The 26,636-nt window shown below is 32.7% G+C and overlaps 3 protein-coding genes and 1 long non-coding RNA gene across 4 annotated transcripts; 2 read left to right on the top strand and 2 right to left on the bottom strand.

The window, feature by feature from the left end:
* The first annotated feature begins 1,828 nt into the window (after positions 1–1,828).
* Positions 1,829–9,929, top strand: LOC132742623 (L-threonine ammonia-lyase-like). The gene is made up of 8 exons (XM_060731076.1): positions 1,829–2,323; positions 2,933–3,066; positions 3,570–3,731; positions 4,298–4,365; positions 4,703–4,817; positions 5,231–5,359; positions 8,699–8,800; positions 9,691–9,929. Exons 1-8 carry the CDS (start codon positions 2,158–2,160, stop codon positions 9,832–9,834), a joined length of 1,020 nt encoding a protein of 339 aa, XP_060587059.1. The 5' UTR covers positions 1,829–2,157; the 3' UTR covers positions 9,835–9,929.
* Positions 9,930–14,055: 4,126 nt separating this feature from the next.
* Positions 14,056–15,075, bottom strand: LOC132742634 (uncharacterized). The gene has a single exon (XM_060731086.1). It carries the CDS (start codon positions 15,073–15,075, stop codon positions 14,056–14,058), a length of 1,020 nt encoding a protein of 339 aa, XP_060587069.1.
* A 1,100-nt stretch (positions 15,076–16,175) lies between these two features.
* On the top strand, positions 16,176–25,008 carry LOC132742628 (L-threonine ammonia-lyase-like). Its single transcript, XM_060731083.1, has 8 exons — positions 16,176–16,435; positions 16,901–17,034; positions 17,737–17,895; positions 18,772–18,839; positions 19,196–19,310; positions 19,624–19,749; positions 20,726–20,827; positions 24,799–25,008. Exons 1-8 carry the CDS (start codon positions 16,285–16,287, stop codon positions 24,940–24,942), a joined length of 999 nt encoding a protein of 332 aa, XP_060587066.1. The 5' UTR covers positions 16,176–16,284; the 3' UTR covers positions 24,943–25,008.
* Positions 21,634–23,617, bottom strand: LOC132742629 (uncharacterized). The gene is made up of 2 exons (XR_009627450.1): positions 22,750–23,617; positions 21,634–21,850 (listed from the first exon to the last, which is right to left on the bottom strand). It is a non-coding gene; the product is annotated as an uncharacterized LOC132742629 (long non-coding RNA).
* Positions 25,009–26,636: the final 1,628 nt, after the last annotated feature.

The following is a 26,636-nucleotide window of genomic DNA, read 5'->3' as shown; positions in this document are numbered from 1 at the left end:
GTAAGCTGTTTAGGTGTGCGTCTGGGAGAAAATCTTCCGCCAATTTTGTTTTCAATTTTCCTTAATGATTTGGTTTCTTATATGTCTACACATTGTGAAGGTTTGCAGTTTTTATCAGACCAGATAAATGAACAGTTGAGTAATGATGAAGTTGATGTATTCTTGAAGTTGTACTTATTACTCTATGCTGATGATACAGTTGTTTTCGCGGAAAGTCAAACTGGCCTTCAAACAGCACTAAACTGCATGCTTGATTATTGTAAATTATAGCATTTGACTGTTAATACCGATAAGACAAAAGTTGTTGTATTTTCTCGTGGTAAATTAAGAAATAAGCCTGTATTTTATTTCAATAATGCACCTCTAGAAGCTGTAGATGACTTTAGTTATTTAGGTGTGGTATTCAACTTTAATGGTAAATTTAATAAAACAAAAAAGCACTTGACAGATCAAGCGAGGAAGGCTATGTTTAGTATTTTAACTAAAATTAAGAAATTGTGTTTGCCAATTGATATTCAGTTACAGTTGTTTGATAGTATGGTTAAGCCAATATTATTGTATGGGTCGGAGGTGTGGGGATCTGAAAATAATTCTATTATTTCTCAGTTTCAATTGAAATTTTATAAATATATACTTAAACTTAAGATGTCAACTCCTTCGGTTATGGTCTTGGGAGAACTAGGTGCATTTCCTATTGAAACTGATATTACTTGCAGAATGTTAAATTTTTGGAGTAAATTAGTTTATGGTAAAAATGATAAAATATGTGTTTCTTTGTACCGCACTATGTATAATCTTCATGAAAAGGGTATTTTACATTGTCAGTGGATCGAGAAAGTAAATCTACTTTGAATAATATCGGTTGTTCTGATTTTTGGATAAGAATGTTGCAAATTTTAATAATTTTAAATATGTAATAAAATCACGATTACGTGATCAGTTTTTACAAGTATGGAATAGTGATGTTTTTGATTCTGCTAAGTGTTTAAACTATAGAATATATAAAACTCAATTTAAATTAAAACATTATTTATATGTTTACCAAGAAATTTAGCAATTGTTCTCTGTAGATTTAGATGTCTCAATTCTAATATTCCTATAGAGAAAGGTCGCTATTTTGGTATTGAAAGAGAAAGTAGAACATGCTCACTTTGTAATCAGCAAGAAATAGGTGATGAATTTCATTATATTTTTAAATGTACTTATTTTAATCATGAAAGACACAGGTATATCAGTAACTATTATTCAAGGTTTCCTAGTACTTTAAATTTTCAGGCTCTAATGTGTAGCGACAACAGAAATACTTTATTTAATCTAGCCATTTTTGTCAAAGCTATAATGCTGAAATTTCAATAAGTCATCTTCCTTATTTACTTATTTACTTCATGCCATGCTTGTATTACTATTTTTTGTTTTGTTGATTATTCACTCTTATGCCCTTAAGGGCCATGAGTTTTGTTTATAAATGAAATAAAATAATTCTCTTTTGTATCATAGTCAAACAAAAACACGTTCCCTGTTGTCATAATATGAAACCCCAGACAAAAAGTAACCAATGAACGAGCATCTGAGTATGATATTTCTGTCGCTTTCCCTTTCTCTGTCGTCACAATAAGCAAACCCCGGCAAAAATGAGCCAATCAATGGGCGTGCTCTGGAGTGCTGGTAACTATTTCCTGCACTCCAGTTTACGCACTGTGCATGTATATGTATACGATTTAACTCTGACACATTTTCAACAGAAAGGTCCCCAAAACTATGATACAATAACATATATTAGCACAGCGTTCAGCAATAAATTATTTAATTGAATATATATGGAAAAACGCGTTAAGTAAAATAATATAATAACTTATGATGATCAAACTGTAAACTGTATATGGACATATATGAAATGTATTGAAATATGAATACGAATTACTCCTAGTCCTTTAACCTTCGTATTTTTTACGTTTCATGGTTCATGGGTTTTTATATATATGAATATGACAGTGCGTGACGGACTGATGTTAAGATTTTTTTTGTTGAAGCAACACTAAAGTAACATAAATGATATTATTATTTATGAAAATACGTTTTACAACTTTGAATAATTCATTAGATTCACGTAAAGTTGCATCTAGTACTGACCCATAGTTCAAACCATTAAATAGTTCAATGGTTAAAAAAATGGACGAAAAAGCAATAGAGTTAAAATTATATAGTATTTGTACAGATGTGGAGTCTGCATACGAAAGAATTAAAACGTACATTTATAAGACACCATTGACGATTTCTAGAGAGCTAAGTTATGACACTGGAGCTAAAGTTTACCTGAAACTTGGTAAGTAAATATATATTTTCTTTTTTATTTTTCTTTTATGAGCATACTCAGTCACAGTTCAATGTTCACAAAAATCCTGACGACATACCTGTAATTAATATGCAGACTCGGTTTAATTCAATTTATACTATTCATGGACGTCAATGGTAGATGCAGGCCACTCTCATCTCGTCGACTCATTGCCCCGTACTTCACTTCAGTGTTAACGTTGTTATATTTTTCTGGTTCTTCCGGATCATTGATGCCGTTGAGAATTGAGTACCGCTCAAGCCGGTGGTTGTGGACGTGAGGGATGTTGCACTTATTCAGTATCCCTCATGTGCATACTTAATCAATCCGAGTCAACAATTTTCATGTATTTTTGTCATTCATGTTTCCAAGGGATCACTTTGTTTCCAGAGTTTTAAAAACATAATTCATTTTTTATTGCGTAATGATACTTGATTTACCAACAGTGTTAAGTTGTTCATACGCATGACGTTGAAATGTAACACTGTCGTGCCATTTCATATCAACTCACGGAAATGAGGGAAACAAAGTCTTGCATGCCAAATTAAGAGAAAGAATCAATTTTATTTTGTTTCTTTTATGATTATTCTTATTTACTAGAGAGCGAACAAGTTACTGGATCATTCAAGATACGCGGAGCATTGAATAAAATCCTTCTTCTGAAAGAATTGGAACCTGAAAGACTTGCGAATGGTATAGTGACAGCGTCGTCCGGTAACCATGGAATAGCTTGTGTAATGTTGTTTTTTTAATATATACTTTTATATCAGTAAAATTGGAGATTATTTTAAAAGAATATTCTAGGTAGCTTGTGAAATACAGCATTAAAAGTTTAAAAACTCACTTCAGATTGCAACGATTTTTTTAAAGGTTAGTTTACGATTATCTGACTTCAGTATGTTAACTTTGTGAAGGAAATATTTGCAGAATATACTAGAGGATATTTGGAAAAACGTATAGCGCTTTTAAATGTGGATAATAAATAACTTTACGAAATAAGTCAATAGTATCTAACGAATATTCAGAGACATGTATTAAGTTTTGAACTTCAAATGTGCCTAAGCTGACCTGCACAAAGCTTTGTACTAATATCATTTGTTGCTGTACAACTTTTACAGTATATTTACTATAGTTTATCTTAAAATTTAAGAGTATACATTTCCTAGTGTTTCAAAACATTTTGCTTTGCTTCACAAAGCAATACCAATGGGTGATTACTCTTTTTTTATAATTTCAGATGCACTCTGGTGAAATATTCGGACATTCTGTAGAGGTGTATGGTCCAGAAACTATGTCGAAAACTAAGATAGAAACTTTGTTAACGTCGTTTGGAGCTAGATTTATCCTTTATGGTCAAAACTGTGTGGAAGCGGAGATGAAAGCTCGAAAATCAGCGCAGGTATTTTAGCAATATTTTTTCTATGACACGTTGTGTCATTAATGAAATCACGAATTATTAAAGCTTTAGGTCTGTAACTTCGCTGTGCTAAATTATTTGTTTTATTGACTGTATACCTTATAAAGACTATTTTTTTTTATTATACATGACCAAAAGAAATTTTCTTTGGTAATTTTAACTTTCAACTAAACAACACTGTGCCCACCCACTGGAAATACTCCGTCCATTACGTTACCAAAATGGATCCCTACTCGGGCCACTACCTTATTTCTTCATATTACACAATTCCAAAAACATACCCCGAGAGCGATTCAAATAAGCATAACGTGTACATCATAAACGAGTTAGATTTTATATATTTTATATGTTTAAACAAATGTGAAACTATATTTGAACGAAATAAGAATCCATTCCCGTGGTGACTGACGCATTCCCTTGTTGACTATTCCTTTCATATTATATGCGCTATATGCTTGAGACAGGACTATTTGATTACATTATTATTCACTAAATTCAAAGATACTGTAAACATTAAAATATGTTTTAAAACATTATATTATCAATAGGAAAGAGACAAGGTATATGTTTCCCCATACAATGACTGGGACGTAATGACAGGATCAGGGACTGTTGGGTAAGTGACGGCTCATTTTGTATAAACACATATATATGTAAGTAAAATATTAAACAAATTATTTTGGCATATGAAATACATATTATTTTGACATATGAAAGGTCAGCATTCTACTTATAAACTTTACTCGTTTTAAAAGAGCACGTGACTTTAGGAAAAGCCAATTACATCATCAAATACGACAGTCACATGTAATGCATGAAAAAACTTATATAAATAATAATAATAATACATTATTTTTCGTAATGGATTACATTGTTGTAATAACATTTTGTCACTTACCATAATTTAGTAGTTATAAATGATATTTTACATGATTCTTTGTATATCTTACAAGCTACGAAATTTATTCCGAACAACCAGATATTGATTATGTACTTGTGTCAGTTGGTGGTGGTGGACTTCTTGGTGGAGTGGCTGCTTATCTAAAGATGAAAAATAGTAAGATTCGGGTAAGCTTCGTTAGTATCATACATGTTTGTGTTGTTTTGTATGTTTTCTGTAACGTTTACCCTTTGATTATATTTGAAATGATATATGTCGCAACTAATTTGAAACGAACTTTTATTAATGTCAATGTTTTTGGTTAGGTTTCTACAAGTACATATTATATAGATTTAGAATATCCGGTGTGTTGATGATGCAATTATTTTAGCCATAACTTTGTGTGTGTGTGTGGTTTTTTTTTTTTTTTATTTCCAAATATATATCTGTACTCATTTTTAAGCAAAGAAATAAACATTTAAATGTAAATAATTTATGAGGTTGTATTGTGATTTAAGATATCATATATTATACATGAAAACTTACATTTAACATTTTTGTTTCCATTTATTTCATAATGCTATTATTTTTTCCATCTAAGGTAATTGGCTGTCAACCGAAAAATTCTAAAGTAATGTATGAATCTGTGAAAGTAGGATACATAAAAGATGACGAGCCATCTGTTGATACTCTGTCAGATGGAACCGCAGGTGATGTAGAAGATGGATCGGTAATTTAATGTATTTGTCTCAATTTCTGATTATTCTTTTAATATCATTATCATATTTTATAGTGTATTGAAGAAGATAAACGTTTATGCACATCATAAGTGAATAATATCCAATCTTTATTCAGTATTTTCTGATAGTTATTAAAGTGAACATTACTGTTTTGTTTTTTTCTTTTTCCTGTCTTTTTGCTATTGAAAGGAAAACATGAAGAAGAAAATGAAGAAAAAAAAAAAAAAAAAAAAAAAAAAAAAAAACCCAAATGACACTGGCATTGAAACCTTTTTGTTACGGTGTTCTTATTGTTTAATTAGATTAACAAGGCAATCCATGTTGGTTTTTGCACATTTACAAGCATAGAAAAAGTCAAAATACGTTAATGTATATTTTGATCAAACAGAGACAAATATTGAAGGAAATATCGCAGCACTATGCGTGTTCTGTACCGTGGTATATATCGCTTGGCGCTGCATCGCAATATATCAGTACATCTCCATATCGTTTTGTACCTTCCTTTAAGGTAGAACGCGACACTTTGCGAACTTTCGAGTAGCGTCTTGAAAATTGGCATGCAAAAAATTGACCATATTTCTGATTGGATTTCGTTGATTTTATTTCAATGGTTTCAGCCATTTTTTGTACACACGACGTCAAAGTTGACCATCAAAGCCCGTTTTTGAACATGACGTCGTTTCGTATCCTTGGCAACTGTTACGGGTATTCCAACGCCATTGGCGGACAAAATATCTTAAATTTTAAAGCATTCGACGGAAATTACTTTTGCCTTTAAGCTGATATAAAATTTATCGTTTTACACCGAAAATTGTTTGAGTAATGGAAAGAAAATTGTCAATTTTGTGTAAATTTTGACGTTCAGTTTAGCCGCAGTTTTAGGCTTAAAATCGGCTTTTTAAAAAATTCCTGAAATAAATTTTTGATTTTTTTCTTTTAACGTCCTTTTAAATGTATACTTAGTCAAAATAACTAAAAACATTAGGAGGTCACCGACTCATTTTTTTCGGTACACGTGATTTTATTTCCCCCACCCCTTTGGATAAAAGTCACGCTATCACGGGGCGTTTGGTTTTTTGATGTTATTAAAAAGATCGCCCTGTGTCAAAATCCCGCTTTTTACGGCATTTTACGCTATTATGACCACTGTGGAAAATATATGGATACAATAAAGGGTACGGAATTCCGTATATTATAGATGGACAGGTGAAAATATGTGGAACTTGATGTACGGGACCGTATATCATGCAATACGTATATGACTAATATACCGTGATCCGTACACTCGTAACATGCGGGAACTTTGAATGAAGTCCGTATTTACTAAAATGCGTATTTTTTTAATTACACGGTCAGATATTACCACAATATGATTTTTTTATTCTTGTAAATATAGATTTTGTATATAAAACAGAGAATAAAGATGTTCTTCAGAATTACCCACTTTCTACAAGAGGAAAGAAATAATAGCCTGATCTGATATTTGTCAGAATAACAATACATAGTAAAACTTTGAGTAAAATGTAATATTTCTCGGTTTTATTAACATGTCAGTTGCATACTGATTAAATAGTTAGTGAAACATCGACAGATCCTCTACAGTGCCAGTAGCATGTACAGACAAAAAAATGACAATATATATATTGAAATATCTTTATTTTATATAAAGATTTACAACGCAACACTCCTTTGTGCAGTATCTAGCTCAGGGCCGCCGGTTCGCTAAAATCCGCAGACATGTATTTACAACGTGTCATTATATTTCATGTTTAAAATATTGTTTCTAAATTTTCCTGTTCAAAATAAATTCTACCATAAATTTGGCTATATAGTGAATAATAAATATTTGCAAAGGCCGATTTGATAGTAATGTGTTTAATACAGCGTTTATGGTGAATCCTCAATTAAGCGTTATTTTTAACATTATAATATTCTAAAATGATAAGCAAAACGAGAGAATATGTATTACAGATGTTTATTTACTTGTAGAATCGAACGTGCTACATCTGTAATCCAACACCCACTGAGCTAACGTTTCAAGCATGACTGTTTGCTTCACGCTAATATGAACGGTATATTTTAATTTGTCAATATTTCGCCAATTCTGTCAAATTTTTGCAATAGTTTTTGATTACAAGTGAAATTCAAATTTTGGTTTTTAATAGGTGAAATAAAATACATATCACTCACAGTATATCACTCATAGTGTGGGTAATGCAAAATGTATGGATTTGCAGAATTTCTTGTAGACTACGTATTATTTTATGATTGAATTTCCGTAAATTTCTAAATTTACATAAAAATATATAGTTGCTTTTTGTTCCTTATGGCATATTTCTCGATTCAAGTTAATTAATCTTATTGTATTACAATATCAAAAAGGAACACCGCTAATGATTACTCTCAGCTGTATTTATTTTTGTTTGCGCAGAGTACGCGTTGCCGTTGAACGCCTGACGTCATTTTTTCTTTACATGCGTCAGTTTACAATTCCTTATGAAGTTATTATTCATGCTTAAAAACAAGAAAAAAAAAATCGCTTGTTTTTCGTACAATGTTAAGAATTTGCAATGGAACATTGTTGTTGTTGTTTTATATGTATTAGTAAAACTCTAGACAATTCTCCTGATAACCTAAACATTATTGCCGCACTTTGAAATCTCAAACGTATCTGCATACTTCGAATTTCGTTACAAAATTACTCACGGGGTGGGGGAAATAAAATCACGTGTATTGAAAAATTTGAGTCGGTGACCCCCTATTTTTTTTTAGTTATTTTGACTAAGTATACATTTTAAAGGACGTTTAAAGAAAAAAATCAAAAATTTATTTCAGGAATTTTTTAATAAGCCGATTTTAAGCCTTAAAATGCGGCTAAACTGAACGTCAAAATTTACACAAAATTGACAATTTTCTTTCCATTACTCAAACAATTTTCGGTGTAAAACGATAAATTTTATATCAGCTTAAAGGCAAAAGTAATTTCCGTCGAATGCTTTAAAATTTATGATATTTTGTCCGCCAATGGCGTTGAAATACCCGTAACAGTTGCCAAGGATACGCAACGACGTCATGTTCAAAAACGGGCTTTGATGGTCAACTTTGACGTCATGTGTACAAAAATTGGCTGAAACTATTGAAATAAAATCAACGAAATCCAATCAGAAATATGGTCAATTTTTTGCATGCCAATTTTCAAGACGCTACTCGAAAGTTCGCAAAGTGTCGCGTTCTACCTTAACGTCGCCTTACACTGCGAAACTATAAATGTAATAGGACTTTCATGAATTATGAACTTTATACATCATATTTCAAGTTAAACATTTCAGGTGACGTTTCCCGTGTGCGCCAGGTTTGCAGACGACTGGATTCTAGTTGACGAACAACAGATTTCTGATGCTATATTCTTTATGCTAGATAAACACCATAAAGTAAGGAAAAAATATATTACAACTCGCATTTCCACTAGACCGCCAAAACGACCATTGATTTTAATATTTCTAAAAGATTGGTAGCAGCATAGGGGCCACTGCAGCAGCACAGGGACCACGTTGACTCCAAGTGACCCTATGCTGCTGTTGATTACTGCGGCATTCTTTGCAGCACCTTTAAGGTTGAGAGAAAAGCTCATTTAACTTTCATTTGTCTCCTAAGCAGATCGATTCTGCGATTTTCACATTATGTTGATTATTATAGCGTTTGCAATTGTTCTCGAGTGATTTGATCCTATATTGTAAGTACGTTATATCCTGAACGCTATGTCAAATGAAATAATTATACTAGATTTAAAAACAGTAAAATTATATTCTTCCCACCGCCTTCTGGTAAAATGTTGAAACAGTTTTAAGATAAACATGATTGTTATTAAACATTTATGAATTAATGTCATTGTGCTTGAACAGAATAAAATGTTCTGGAACAAAATATTACATTGTATTCTGCTATTTTGAGTAGGATTCTTACTATTTAGTACACATACATCATTTACATACAAAAATATATCTTTCCTCTATTTTTTCGTAACTATTTTTCGTTTATTTTTCTAAATTTGAAGAATAATTCTGCTTGCTACAGTCATCAGTATACAGTTTTATAAACTTTAAGTTTATATGTATATTATAAAAATGAAGTTTTAAAATATTTGAGCCGCGTCATGACAAAACCAACATAGTGCATTTGCGACCAGCATGGACCCAGAGCAGCCTGCGCATCCGCGCAATCTGATTAGGATACATGCTGTTCGCTTACAAACCCTATTACAAGTTTTGTCGTGACGCGGCTCATTTTTCTTTTCATATCTGATTACTTGTTTTTATTTCAGTTGATTGAAGGTGCTGCTGGTGTTGTTATTGCAGCTTTACAAAGTAACAAAGAACGATTTAAAGACAAAAATGTAGCTTTGGTTATATGCGGAGGGAATATTTGTGCCAAAACAATAAAATCAGTACTAGACAGTCATTTATAACGCATACATTATAGGTGAAAGTCCTAAGTGTAACTGTTTCTTAGCAGATTATATACAAAATATTCCATGAAAATATATACTGTAGCTCATTATTCAAATAGTATGTCTTCATCTGACAATTAAAAAATACAGAGGACGAATCGATGATAACTTTATAATACAATGTATTGTCGTTAATAGATTTGATCTATGATATTTGGAATTGTGTCACATGTAACCACATCTCGGTAAATAAAATGATATATAAATATTATATGTGTTATGCCGTTCCACACTTCAATTATGTTAATACCAATAGAAATTCTTATGAACAAGAAATACAAATACTTTCTAGTCTAGACTGCCTTAAAGAAACCAGCCATGACTACAACAATAAAATAGGAAAACTGAAAAGTCACAATGGCAAAAGTTTATTTAGAATAGAATGCATTATAAACAAACAAGTACAGTTTAATGTGTGACATTATGCGGGCTTATCCTGTGTGTCAACAGTAATAATTTCCTAAAAAATAGTTTATTAAAAATATTTTTCTCCATTAAATCGAGTAATATCATCGTCTGATCAATTATATATACATTGTATGCTTATATCAAATCCCTTTTAAAACATTTTCTTCTCTTCACAATATGTTATTAATAAAACGTTTCATTTTTTTTTGACAAAAAGTTCAACAGTATCATTTTTGAATGCAAAAAAAGATGGCAAATAGACTTTGAAACGCCTGTCTGTCCTGGCAAACATAAAATGGTTTATGAGCGTTATTCCGTCCATAATGTTAGTTTAATAAAAAAAGAAGAAAAAAAAACAAAAAACAAAATTCTAACACTATCGGATTTTTTTTTCTATATAAACAAAGAAGCGTGCATTATTCTTCAACAATGCACTCGCCGTTCTTATTACCTCCCTGTGTATTTTCACATTGAAGGCGCCATTTTGTTTAAAAAATCTGATAAATAAAAACATTTTTTGTCGAATTTTGTTGTGAAAGCTATCTAGAATGAAAGAAAATGGTCTAACAAAGAAAATGAATCCGAACACCAATATCTTTAATTCAGTCGTTAACGCTGTACAGACGTTTTAAGTGTTGTTTACGTGACGTCACAATGTAGCGCAGAACAGCACGTGCAAAACAATCAAATCAAGTACGCTATTTTAATGTCGCAAACGAGTTCAGTTTTACATTTATTTCACTTTTAATAATTTTTATTTCGCTTGAAAAATTATAAAGTGAAATAAAATAAACAAACAAAGTTTTTCCAACGTTTTCAAAATTCGTTATTCTACACACGGTAGATTTAACGACAGTTTCTTTCAACCCCCTGGAACAGCCAACGTTTCTATGGGAAACTCTCAGGCGAAAACAAATTTAACCACCAAACATAAAGTCCAACTTTATAATAATAATTCTAATTTTTCTTGACGTGTTAGAATGGAAATAGATATTAATTCTTCGTGCATTATTGTATAATAATGCACGTTTTTTCGTTCAAATGCTTTGTAATTAATCACTCAAGCCTATCGGCCTTCGTGATTATATTACTACGCATTTGAACTCAAACCGTGCATTATTCTACAACAATGCACTCAGAATTGATATCTATTTCCTAAACAAAAAAAACGTTGGTTAATGTCGGAATTGGAAATCAAATCAAAGATTTTTAAATAACTATCCATAAATGTTTGAGATGCTCATCACTCATATCTAACCTGAAAGTTAAGTTTTCAATTAAGTTCAATTATGATCATGTATTGTCAAATATCATGTCATTCATGTACTAAGTGTATAAATGTGCTGTACTTTAATGCTGTTTTGGGGTCATGATTTGCTTTGTAACTATTTGTTTCACAAGAGTGGTTTCCCTTTACCGCTTTGTTGATTTATCTTTATACTGACTACATTTGAGCCGCGTCACGACAAAACCAACATAATGGGTTTGCGACCAGCATGGATCCAGACCAGCCTGCGCATCCGCGCAGTCTGATCATGATCCATGCTACCCTATTACAAGTAGAGAAACTGATAGCGAACGGCATGTATCCTGATCAGACTGCGCCGATGCGCAGACTGGTCTGGATCCATGCTGGTCGCAAACGCATTACGTTGATTTTGTTATGTTCTCCATACACGAAAGGTTAGTAAGATTCTTGTATATTTTTTCCATTATATTAAAAGGATTGAAACGATGATACTTGCACATAGAAGAATAGGACTGCTATTAGTAGCTGTCATTTGCAATTTGTAGACATCTTAATATGTAGGGGCCTATAACGTAAAAGAACCGTAAGTCGTCGCTTTTAGCTACATATCTGGCTCCAAACGGGGAATGTAACAAAATTTTGTTTTTCATATTTTGTCTAAAAATAAACATGCACCCTTTCTGTACCTTTTCCAACCTTTCATAGTCCGATTTCTTGAAGAAAATTATCATAAATGCCCTCTAAATGGGGTAGGTGTACCGGTGACGAGTTAAAGGGGTCGAACAACCATAACTCGTCAGTACCAGTAACATTAAGTCGTCAGTAGGATCCTTAACTCGTCAATTGTTGTATGTTATTTTAAAATCTCAAAATAAAACCTATAAACAGTAAGCAAACGCATTTTATTGATCAAAATTCATTTAAAATGGGTTAAACAACATCAACATGTTATTTTTACACAAACGTTACTTTTACCAGCAAACAATGATGCGTTTGTAAAATTCATGCAGCAGCTATTAGAGTAATGGTATTAATTACAGGAAAGTACGGCCATGAGTCCATCACTTCTGAAATTATTTTTAAGTTTTAATAAACAAACAAACATTTGAAATAAATTGAAATGCAAGTTAATAAATGGTTAAAATATTCCATTATACGGTGACATAAAGGTCACGCGATAAATATGTGTGACCAACGATATAATACCTCGTGATCACGAGATAAATATATCGTAGCCAAGAGATTACAATAATGTTACACACGTTCCCTCTATGCCACCGTAACATTAAGCTTATGTTGTACATTCATAACACGAAATTAAGGAGAAGCTTTCAATTTTATCTACATTAACCATGTATCAATCCTGAATATCAGTCCTAATGTTTTTACTAAATGTAAATTCCGTTATCTGAGCATCTTTTTTCCTTCCTTGTCTTGATCAGTTCCTGTCTCTGTTTTTCTATAAGACTCATGGCAGTGGCAGATGCCGCAATATTTATATCATCTAACTCACTTGATGCCTCTGTGTCAATTGTATTACACTCTGAGTCAGACAACTTTCGCTTAACTCGTTTTGCTTTCTTGACATTTTCTTTCTCTTGCTTGATTTTCTCTTTTTTCTGTTTTATTTTCAGCCTTATTTCTTTCTTCTTACGTATCTCTTCTCTCTTCGCCTCTAATGCTACCTTTCTTTCTATCCTTTTCAGCTTGTTATTTTTGGACTTTTCTTCCTTTTCCTTTTTTTATGTTTTCTTTTTCAATCAGTACTTCTTCGACTTCCTTTGTTGTTAAAATATCCGCGCTTTCTTTTCCCTTCACTACCAGGAGCAGATTTGCACTTAGCATCAAAAGTTGGCGTGATCAAAACATCTGCGAGATCTTCTGAAATTAGCCCTGCTTTTACGAGTGGGTGCATTTTAATCGTTTCTTGAGGCGATTTCTGCTGTATACATGGTTTGGCAATTGTACTTTCAGAGACAACCCCTTCTAGTTTCCTAGCGAAAAGTATTTCGTTTTCTTGTTCAATTGGTTCTAGGGCAACAACCTTTTCCTTCAAGGCCTTCCATGTTTGATAGGTTCTGTCACCTGGCAAATCAATATTAAAGTTCAAACATTCATGGTAACGCCTCTTTTGCTTTGGTGTTAGTGTCATCTCTACAGCTGCCAAAGCCAGTTCAGGCGGGCATTCTGTTCTATTACCATCAGCCATCTCAATATCATTGATGACTGGTTGAGGCTCTACACTAGCAAGTGTCAGTGATCCGTCTTAACCTAGGTGATGTCATCAAACATAAAACCTTGGTTGTCTGTAGGACAGCACACTGTTAACATCAAATGCTACGTCTTCGCTGCCACTGGGCAACCTTTTAGGTGTTGATGTCATAGGTTGTGTGTCACCAACACACCCAGGAATAGATTCAGACTTAACGTTGGCGTCATCAGTACTAACTGACAGATCTATGTCCTCCTTGTTTACCACATCACACGAACGAAGCAGCAAGGTCTTGTCTATAGCGTTCGGGTCAAAAGGATAGATCCCACATTTGCGAAACCCCTGTTATGCTGCGCATGGAAAAGCTCGATTCATAGATAAGCTTGAACATGGCCGATACATTCCTTTTTGCTACCCAGAAGTCGGATTTGATTAATTTTGCTTGGCTCATAATCTTGGCAGCCTCTATTTTCATTTTGCGGTACACTGCCACGTCAAGAGGTTGTGTAATGTGGGTGGTCTTCGGGGGAAGACAAAGGATGATGACATCATTTGCTATTGCGCTTTGAATGAGAGGACAACTCATGTGCGAGCTGGCTCCATCATGTATAAGTAGCAGGGGACGTTCGGGTAGAGCGTACTTCAGGAAGGTTTTCTGGAACCATTGAAAGTACAACTCTTGATCCATGAGGCCTGTATCTGACACAGCGTATGTGGCATTGACAGGTCCCTTCTTTTGGTATGGGCCTCCAGGGTAAGTTTTCGTAAAGATTACCATCGGAGGTATCGTTCCACCAGCGGCATTGACACAGCAATGTACAGTTACATGTTCGTTCGTTGCTGAGGAGATACTATGAGCCTGTTTCTGGTCCTTTGGTACGGCTACCCTCTGGCCAGCGGACTTGTTAAGATTAATGGCTGCCTCATTGCAGTTGAAAACCAGGAGAGGTTTTGAATTAGGATCATTGTAGTCCAGCGTGTCCTTAAGTAGTGCAAAGTATTCGCGAAGGGAGTACACATTTCCCATCGATGCTCTTCCTCGATCAAGGGAATCAGGTCTGCGCAAACGAAGCTGTGGGTGGCGTTTCTGGAAACCTTGCCACCATCTCTTGGTGGGACCAGACTTAGTGAATACGTCGCCTTTTCCTCTCTGCCTGGCAATACACCACGCAAATCCGGAGACAAGTGGTATTGTTAGCGGAAACCCCCTTTTGGCCATGTATTCAATATAAGACACTAAACTGTCTTCTTCTTCAGCCGTAAATGCAGTCTTGTTACCCCAGTTCGCGTCCATCTTAACTTTACCCATCACTCTATCAGAAAGTGTCATTCTAGGAACTCAAAACCTTAAAGCAGCTGAGTGAATATTCATTGACCCAGATTTTACTGCTCTGTAAGCCGCCGTCATATTTTCTAGTTTCCATCTTCGGGCTGCACGCTTAGGTTTGAGCTGTTCAGAGGTCTCAGTGCATTGGGCCATCATGTCTACAAATTAATTATAGCATATATTTTATTTTTTATATGTATATTTTATATTTTATATATCACTTTGTAACAGCTCTGTCCTGAATCTGTATATCACAGATGTATCTGAAGAATTGTCAAATTTCAATATTTTTTTTTGTTTAAGGCTATGATAATATAGACATCTAACAACAAAGAATCTTGGCTAAACAATGCCTTTACATTTTTATCATAGTTACTGTTATTGAAGAAATTCAGAAGATAAGTATAGTAATGGTGGTAACAGTAACTCGTCAATAGGGTCCCGGAGTCGTCAATTACTCTCTTTGTCAAAAGCTACGCATAAGAGCAGTTTTTAATCAAAGGGAGCTTACTGCTGCAGAATATAATATTCCAGAACATCAACACGTGTTTCCTTTGATAATCAATCGTCTGCATGGTACGGAATACCACTTCGCATTTGAGTGTTGTCGTCGACAGAGTAGAAGAAAAGCATGTTTTTGGGATGATTTTTTATGGTCATTTGCGAGGACGATGTGTATTTAATGGATATAAAATACAAACCATAATATAAATAAACTGTTTACCTTTCAAAAAATGCCCGCTCAAAAACTTTCGGCTCACGTGATCGAAAGGGAGAGAACAAAATAAAAACATGACGATTTACGGACTCTGCCGAGTTACGGTTCTTTTACTAGTTTCATTTTCACATATCAGAATGAGATAAAGATTTGACACTATTATAAATCTTTCAATCTGATATGTAACCTAAATAGAAACTTATCACTTACACTTTATTTAAATACAATCGTTCTATGTTTATCACATTCGATTAGTTTGTTTTAAATTTAACTGTTCGTTGTGTAAATCTTTTTCATGTAACTTTTTATTATTATGTTTAAAATTCAAAAAAATATGAAAGATAGATACAAATATGATAAACCATGTTTTTAAATTTACTACGTTTGATTTTTTTGTAAAATAAATATGTTTATAAATGTTAATTCAACCGAATAACTTGTTTAATTGTATTTAAGCGTTACGTAACATATATAGATTAACCTGAGTTTAAAATATGGAAGAAGAGATGGAATCAAAAGTGTCGAGTGTGTACAATGACGTAGAATCAGCTTACGAAAGAATTAAATCGTATGTCTATAAGACGCCATTGATGTTTTCCAGAGAACTAAGTAGTGATACCGGAGCTAATGTTTACTTAAAATTAGGTAAGACCAAGCATATACGGGTTATGTGATGGGTAAAAATTCGGCAAAATAGAGTTATTATAACAGTATCTAGCCCAAAAACTACATGTTTCCTTGCTAGACAAAGATCACACGAACACGGTCAAATGGGCCGCATGTGCATTATCCGGTCTAACGAGTAAGGACATATAAATAATTCTGGAATGCATTAGAACACTTATGTGTTGTGAGAAATTTTGTTTCTTTTTGGTTCATATTGCTTCATGTATTATAGATATTTATTGTGTGGCAATTATTTGAAATTTATTTACATTGCATTTAAAAAGATTGTGTTCTTGCTAAAATAAATAAAAAAAACATTCCTTCATCTGAATAGGATTTTGTCAAAAGGGCATATTACACCTCAACTGTAGTTAAAAATAAAAATTTACTGAAACATACTAGCATTGAACTTTGAATTGACCTTACTTTTGATATATCACACAGAGAGCGAACAAGTGACTGGATCGTTCAAAATACGCGGGGCATTTAACAAAATCCTTCTGCTGAAAGACCAAGAACCGGAAAAACTTACGAAAGGAATTATAACGGCGTCAACAGGAAATCATGGCATAGCTTGCGTACGTCATTTGGCATCCTTTGCTAATATATTGTACATCTAAATAGATAATTTTAAAGACGTTAGCCATTATCATTGTAGGACTGACATCTCATTGTTCTTTATTTATTTTAATCAAACAATTATTGCTTTTGTAGATGATAAGAAACGGGTTGAAAGAAGCTCCTTTGATGTCCAAAAAGCCTAAAAACTTAATTCAAAAGCTTATATTGATCAAGTGATGCACTTCAAACGGAAAAATATGAAAACAATTGTAAAGAAATATACTCGGAATTAAATTGAAAATTTATGTTTATTACGACCCTTAGCCAGCTGGATTTGAGTTAAAAGCAAAGCTTTTCATTTAAGGCCTTTATGCACAATGAAATTGATTATTTTGTACAAACGGACTGAGTGAATAATATAGAATTTTGCACTCGAGTTATTGAGTATAGTCCTTCATCAAATGGTATACCATTCTTGAAACAAATATGCCAATTCCGGTCATGTAAGAGGACCTTTAAATGATAACTTTTATTTCGTATGGGCTTCTCAAATATTGTAGTCAATGTATTTCAACGTAAAATTTAATATTTTGAAAATATGATGTTTTAGTCAATTCAATCAATTTCATTTTAATGTCTTGTCTTCCATTTTTAACATGGTAATGCTTATGTGATATTCCAAAACATGCAGTGAGTAAACGTATATTTGTTATTTTTAGATGCACGCGGGGAAAACATGCAGGTGTTCTGTCCAGGTATTTAGCCAAGAAAGTATATCACAATCTAAGATGGAGACTTTATTAGTATATAATGCTAAAATCACCCGATATGGAAAGGACTGCATGGAAGCCGAGGTGAAGGCTCGGCAGACAGCGCAGGTATTCTGATTGTATTTCGTGCTGTCTTGGTTATATGTGTGTGTATGTGTTTTCCTCTTTGAACATACCTAATAGTGTCATTTTCATAATAATCCGACATCGTTGCTCATTAACACTTGCTGTGAAATATTATGATTCTGTGTATTGAAATTAGTTTTATAGTCATTGTAAGTCTTATACAAATTAAAGAGATATTTGTGTATTAATGGCAGTCCAATTAGAATAAAACCTAAGGAATTTCTTGGTTCAGTTGTAAGTGGAAAATATTAAATGATTCGTTTTAAAAGTTATATCTTTCCCTAGCTTATGATGCTGCTTTTAATATGATATATAAATCCACGACATCACGACCACACTTGTACCATAGTTTCACCTATATGATAAATTAGCAATGATGGAAGTTAGCCCTGATAAAACCTGTTGGAGCCTGTCTGCACAGCATCCTACTACCCTTTCTGGTCGGTCATCCCTGCTTACTTTTTAGGCCATTTCCCTTGGCTTCAGTCGGGACATGGACAATTAACTTCTAACAAGCTTAGTCGTACGCCTTAACGTCTGACACGTTGCTGAAGAGCTTCTATTTTCTGCCGATGCCCCGTGTCTCTTCGTGATTTGAATGTGCCAGGGGCGAGATGAGAAAGTTACTGACTTCCACCAAGCATTTTCCACCTTATACTAAACTCATTTTGGCTTCCATCTTGGATCCGATATTTTGTATAAAAAGATTATCTTTTTATGCCACTTTTTTTTTATTATTTCATTATTTTTTACACGCTTATCTGTATCTTATAAGAAAGACAAACCTCTTTTAAACATATACGAAGGCATTCAATTTCTTTGAATTTATACTATATATATGTTCTGATTTAATTTCAGGAACGAGATCAAATATATTTGTCACCATACAATGACTGGGATGTTATGGCAGGACAAGGAACGATAGGGTAATAAAATAACGCAAGTCTAAAGACAAATACAAGTTAAGTTGTTATAAGAAATGATTTGGAATGTTACCTATGTCACAAATATTACATGTGAACATTTTTTTCAGAAAACGAATATCTGTGCATATCTGTTTTTAAGAAGGGTTTCGTGCTTAAACACACCCGATGACAATAGATAATAAAAAAGTCTTTGGTCTGCAATTTTCTTTTCAAAAATAATGTTTATTTGAAAACTGCGGAAGATGTTAAATTATTTAGACCGCTTTGGAGGCATACTGCTTTAAGAAAAAAAACTTTACAACAAGTAAAATCGATATTTCTAAATTCTATTTAGCATTTCTTATGTTGTTGTTAAGGTATGAGATATATGCGGAGCAACCAGAAGTTGATTGTGTTTTTGTGTCAGTTGGTGGCGGTGGTCTTATTGGTGGTATAGCAGCTTATCTGAAAAATAAAAATCCAAACATTCAGGTATAAATTAACTTTGAAATATTACATCACTAATCCAGTCAGTTTTTTTATTCTCTTGACAGAATCATGTAGAAGTTTTTATATTTAAATGTAGGCGACCAATGTGATATATTTACAAAAAAGAATAGGTTACTACAGTATTGATTGATAGTAATAAATAGAAAGCAACGTAAGACAGTTACTAGTAACATCTTTAATTTCTTTTTCGTTTTTGGGTTTGCTTTGCCTCTTTGTTTCCTTTTCATATACGTATATCAAAGATGGTTGTATCTGAAACATATATTCATTTAAATAAATGCTTTACTAATTATAGATAATAGGTTGTCAGCCAAGGAATTCCAAAGTAATGTATGAATCTGTTAAAGCGGGTCATATCAAGCATGAGGCATCTTACGATACTCTGTCAGATGGAACTGCTGGAGATATTGAAGACGGATCGGTAAAAGGAGTAGAAGTTGTACAATTTTGTGGCCCATTTATGCCTAACAAATGCTGTCATTTTTATTTCTTAAAAATGATTTTTACTTTGGAACTATTGTTACAGTTTCATTTCTTAAAACTAATATTTTGCCATATACATAAACAATCCTTTGCTGAGTTATGTTGGTAATTTGTATTATTATAGTGAATTAGTACTTTGTAAGTCAAAATACTACTTTGTTTAAATTTTGCTACCTCTATGACGCAGTACGTATAGCATGTTTCTTCAGATGTTAAACATCAAACATGCTCCTAATCTTTATCAAAGCATTATTAAACACATGTTTGACTTTTCTAAAGATTAAAAAAAAGAATTACTGATGCATATATATTATCGCAATATATTATCGAAGTGGTGTATATTTGTCAAACATTTATTTGATTTCTTTACTTATATACATAGAGGATATTCAAGTTTTGTCTATAAATACATGATTTATTTTCATCGAGTGGTATGAAAATAAATATTTCATGAGTGGCGGTAGCCACGAGTGAAATATGGTAATTTTCATGCCACAAGATGAAAATAAATCATGATTTATAGAAAAAACTTGAATTTTCTGTTTATTATATACATTTTTCTCTTTTTTGACATTAAAATTTGATAGACTTTCTCTTAAATTTTGTGTACTGGCAGAATTTAAAAGAAAGTAGTCCGGCAAGACACCAGTGAAAATACGGAAAATATGTTTCACTGCAGTGAAAAATAAATTTTTACAGTGAAAATACGGAAAATGAAAATACACATTTTATTTCGTCAATATTTCTCAATATTTCATTTGTAAGTATATAATAAATACGATTTATGCATATATCTTTGATTTATACGATCCCCAAAATATACTATTCATTGTATTTTCTTAGATTTACTTTTTTTGGTCTGGTGATATCTTTCTTTATTGATGAAATGTCAGTCAATCATTCATGCATTGCAGGTGACATTCCCTGTGTGTTCCAGATTTGTCGATGACTGGATTCTTGTAGACGAACAACAAATTTCTGATGCTGTATTCTTCATGATAGATAAACATCATAAACAGCCATTCTCCCATAATTGAAGCACTTTTGGTTCACAAAAAATGAAAAATCTGACTTTCATAAACAACGTTTTCTATGATTTGCTTTTAATGTTCAATATCTTGGACAGATTGTGTGGAAGTTTAACACACACCATTCGCTCCGTTTGTATACTGAAAGCTTTTGAAGTTAGTTACTGAATTACACTGTTACGGAACATATATATACCATAGGAAATACTTTGGAGGTGTTGTTTTACTAACATTTTAAATTAAACAATCCAAAAGAATATGCATTGAAAAGTTGAAGACCAATGGTTACCTTTAGCAAAAATATTTTATGCCATATCTTATTCTGAAATGTGTATACTTCGTATTTGAAAAGCTTGTATAAGCAAATATTTTCATAACTTAAGATTGACATTGTTTCGATATCATGCACAAACAAATACTGCCATAAAAGTTATCGAATTATATCTAAAATAGAAGCAGAAAACAAATCAAGCATAACTTTTAATCGGTGTAACGTTACCAAAAAAACTACGCTGCACAAATGATCATCAAACAGACCTTATGATCTGTTACGGAACATAGGTGAAAAATGATAAAACATAGGATTTATAACTCAATAGTTTCACTCTTTAAAATTACTTAAACAATTTAAATGTGGTATCTTCACAAACAACATCAATCATAAAACACTGTATCAATTAAAAATAACATCAACAGTTTAATTTAGTGAGAAGTGCAGGAAAAGATATCTGTTACGGAACATATGTTATGGAAAATAGAATATTATGTTTTTCACTGAAAATGAACAAGAATTCTTTTTTTTTCACTTTTATTTGCTTTATTTCTGCCTAATTTAACAAATTTGTTGTAATGTTATAATGTTTCATGTAGTTTCCTCTACATTTTCTTCACCAGTGCTTTTTCTTTTTTGAATGGGAACATACTTTTTTCTGCTTTCTTTCTCTTTTAAATGATTTGTTGTTTTCCCCTCTCTGCTTTGTCTCTTGTATTTCTGTTTTTAAAAGCACCATTCTAAAATAGAAAATTATAGCTTATTATAAATATATTAACCTTGATACATGAATATCATTAAAATAATTATTTTTATCATGATTATTATAAATATAACAATAACATAATAATCATCATTTTTATCATTATTACATAAATATCATTATTAATATTACTTTTTTCATGATAATTGTTATTCTAAAACTTTTAGATAATGTAAGTGACATAATGATACAATTTTGGTATTTTATAAATAGTAAAAAACATAAAAAAATCATATTCAAACATAGCATGAATGAATGCTATGTTCCGTAACAAATTTGATATGTTCCGTAACGGAAAACTGCAACCTTTCAACACAATACAAATCATGTAAGACGTCCAGTTAATATTGGACACTATTTTCATATATCTTTATAATAAAAAAACACACTGGAACAGTTTTTATAAACAAACTGAATATATGTATTATGGTGCTGAAAAAAGATGATAGGAGACTATGCTTCCGTAACAAATTGCCTTTGACTATTTGATAAACTGTGCACTTCTTTTTCATCAAAATATGTGTTCCATGTTTGAAACCAATCATTCATTTCAAATTGTTAAATACCTATGAATAAAGTACATTTATGACATCAGATTATGATCTCAAAATAATTAACTATGTTCCGTAACAAATGTTTCAAACAGGTAAAAAAAATATAAATAGCACCAACTTGCTACTTTTGACTCTGTGGTTTGCTGAAAATAAAGCTTGCAATCGATTTTTATCAGTAAAATTTCTCGTGTAAGTAACATAATTGTGAAAACATCGTTATCAAATCGAAAACAGTGGTTGCCAAAAAAAAGTACATTGATTGCCAATTACCTCCAGTTGCTTAATTGTATCATAAAAGTCAATTAAGTTGTTGCATGCATACCTCTAAGTGACGTATCATTGGGAGCGGTGATAGGCAAAAAAGACGCACCGTCAATTGAACCGTGTACTGTACCGAAATTCGGATGATCTTTTTGTTACGGAAAATAGTCGTTATGGAAACATAGTGAAATTAGACTTCTACGGGTCAGAGTTATCACATTTTTGTGCAAACGACATCTCATTTTGGTGTTTTTCATTTACAGAAATACAAAACAATATTTTGAAATTTTTATTTGATTGGTAAAATGTATATTTAAAAGTAAACGCCCGTTACGGAGGCATAGCATTTTAAACGCGACATTTGAATTATTTACAATAAAACGGTTTGTGTTGAAATGTATCATCGCAGGAGTCTAATTTATCAATTTTATTCCAAATATAGTCTTTTGATATTGTTTTGAGTACAAATTTAAAAGAATATAACGCATCTCAAGATCGTTACATTCCAGTTTAAAATCGTTACGGTACCATAGTTGCATTTCGGCGACGGCAGCATTTAAAGAAAATCATGGAAAATAAGGGTCTCTGTCTCGAACTTCTTATGTAATTCGTAATCTATTATCAATATTGTATTGATTTAAGGCAAAAATTTGTTGGAAAACATAGAAATGGATTGTTTTTTTCACCAATCTTAAACTTTAATTGGTCAAGCGACAGCGCTTTTTTGCAGTTACTATACCTTTTCAGTTTAACACAAATGAAAAACGAGGAGCATCCACGCTACAAAATTTAAGTTAAGCTGCTGAGAACATCCCAGTGTACTTATTTAAATGTTTGTCACAAAGGATTAAGCTCGTCTGTAAATTTTACTACGATTTTAAAAGTGGAGACAGGAATTATTAAAAAGTGCTTCAATTATAGGAGAATGGCTGATAAAGTGAGTAAGAAAAATGCCAGATAGCTACACCATTTCATAGCTTGAATTAAATTATTAACTTTTTGGCATACTCGTACCCCATAAATTCATTCTTAAAGAGGTCTAGTGTAACATGGACAAAGTTTCCATTTTTTTTAAATTAAAAAAAAAAACGAAACTAAAAAAAAACAAAAAAACAAAAAAAAAACAATAGAAATATTTCATTTGGAGATCCTTTTAGAACATTAAAAAATACGATGATGAGTTCTAGGTGATTATGTATGAACATTTCTTGTATTGAATGATGATATTTTGTCCAAGAACAAATTAGTATCTGCTTTATATAGATATGAGCCGCGTCACGACAAAACCAACATAATGGGTTTGCGACCAGCATGAACCAAGACCAGCCTGCGCATCCGCGCAGTCTGATCAGGATCCATGCTGTTCGCTTACAAACCCTATAACAAGTAGAGAAACTGATAGCGAACAGCATGGATCCTGATCAGACTGTGCGGATGCGCAGGCTAGTCTGGAACCATGCAGGTCGCAAACCCATTATGTTGGTTTTGTCCTGACGCGGCTCAATTATGTTATACCGGATCAAGTACCTGACAATTAGCAACACAATCAATACATTATTCATTCGTAGAAAACTGTGGTTGATATGTTTGATACAAAATACTATCAACAAAATTACTATTCATGTATTACAGGTAATACATTATTGATCAGCTGACTTTAAACCTACATTCATTCAATACCCTCTATTTCTTGTATTAATGCCATTGCAGATTTAACAGCTTACTTAGTAAAGCAAACGATTTTCGTAATGCTATACTTTTTTCTTTATTAAAGTAATAATACTGTATAGGTAGCCAATAATTGTTGCATTCTTTATGGTTTTGCAATATGCTTAAGATAATGTTTTCTCACATTTTTACTTATTCATTTTACTATTAAATACTCGCAAAACCATTTGTGTTACTATAATCATCATTACAAAATGTATATGAAACTTAATTTGACTGTATGTATTTTTAAATTTCCATTTGAAATATTTCTATTGCATTGAAATTAATCTTAATGTCCCATGCGTGTTAAAATTACTTTTTGCTGTTTCATATTTTGTTTTCCTTTGCTTTCTGTTGATGATGAAAACTACGCAAATTGTGATTCTCTGCTATATTTCAGTTGATTGAAGGCTCAGCTGGTGTAGTAGTTGCAGCATTACAAAGTCAGAAGGATAAATTCTCAGGCAAAAATATAGCGCTAGTTATATGTGGTGGAAATTTGAGCTCTGCAACATTAAAAACTATATTGGATAGTCACATTTAATACTACGCATTGTTGTTGCTGCAGTTCCAGCAAATAGATATTGCTATTAAAATCTCTATACATCTTCATTTTCTTTTCTTGATTTATTAGCCTACTACCAGTTTCACAGGAAAGAACTATCAGTTTACCACCGTCTGTCCGTCAAACTAATTAAACAAGAACGACCGCCTTTCTGTCGCTCTTGCCATAACTAAAAGAGTACAAATGCTTTGTTAATGGTATAAAGGGTCTTATGAAAATTATGCACGCATTTTATTTATTTTTAATTGTGATTGCTTTTGTTACGAAAATGGTGAAATCCAATGAAAACTGACCAAATCTGGACACTGATAAAACTCAAAAGTAAAAAAGGCTAGGTTGTAGATACTTGCTATTTGGATAGAGGCCCAGTTAGAGTTTATTAACTCTATAGATGTTTTTCAGATACCAATTATTACCTCCTCTGGCCGCCATTTTATGGGTCATTCCAAATATATGCTTAAGATATGATAAGATTTTCTCATTATTATATCATCTTCATGAAAACTGATATAAAAATCCTTTTACGCATTGGTGGTACTGTTTGTTTAATTTGGTTTTACGTGAAACCGAAAAATTATAGGTCATATGGAGACGTTCCAGCTTTACAGGTGGAGGAACACCTCAGTTGCCCTCCCGTGCATTATTTCAGGCACGAACGGGCACCTGAGTAGAACCACCGACGTTCTGTAAGCTAGCTGGATAGCTTCCTCACATGAAAGAATCCAAGGTCCTTGTCGGGATTCGAGGGACAAGTGGTTTGAAGTCAACGACCTTAACCACTGGCCTCGGACGCCCAACATATTGGTGGTATAATAATATTTGCAGCATATGTATATACAATTTCTCATGAGAAGGAAGAACTATGTTTGTTAAAACTCACTGAGATGTGACGATATTAAACTTCACCTAGATATCTAAAGCATTTAGAATGTATATGGAGAGTGCCATTTTGTTCTATATACAGCGCCATTTTGATATATTTGAGGTAAACACAGTTACTAGCACGACAGGATACAGTATAATTGAATAAAAGAAGCAAAGTTTAGAAAAAAGGCAAATATGGTATTTCCCATTATACATTGTATTTGAACTATAATATACATTTTGTTTGAATTATTTTTTCGAATCGTTTCCTGTAAATACATAGTGCCGTGCCCCCTCCCCACAAATTCTTGAAATCAGACGAATCCTGAGAAAAGAATCGTATGGCATATTTCAAGGTTGAACTGTCCAGTCAGTTTTAGCCCGTTTCATAGTCAAAGGAAACCACATTTACTTTATATGTCTTAACAATCGTAAACAGAACAATGTTCTTAATAAAGCTACCTCATGAACTTCAGACAAAGTTCATTTGTATACTACAAGTTCCTTTCCGTTTAGGTACTATTATGACAAAGTATTACACATTTGAGGCTTCATTTTGGGTGGCGCGATAGCTCAGTTGGTTAGACCACTGGCTGTCACTCCTGAGGACCCGAGTTCGATCCTGGGTAACACCCTTGGGATTTTTCAGAGACACTTTCAGTGCTTCCCACCTAATTATAGAGGTGTACTGGTAAGAAAACCAGGTAATCCATGTAACAGTGCTATACATTGGGCATGTAAAAGAACCAAGGGGTCTTTTCAATAAGAGATAGGGACTGGTTCCCTGAAACCCATGTATCTCGTGCTTT

The sequence above is a fragment of the Ruditapes philippinarum genome, unplaced genomic scaffold (genome assembly GCF_026571515.1).
Source record: "Ruditapes philippinarum isolate M1 unplaced genomic scaffold, ASM2657151v2 ctg3407_1_1_1_1, whole genome shotgun sequence".
Taxonomy (NCBI): domain Eukaryota; kingdom Metazoa; phylum Mollusca; class Bivalvia; order Venerida; family Veneridae; genus Ruditapes; species Ruditapes philippinarum.
The sequence above is the reverse complement of the archived record's forward strand: the minus strand, read 5'-3'. Positions and strand labels throughout refer to the sequence as shown.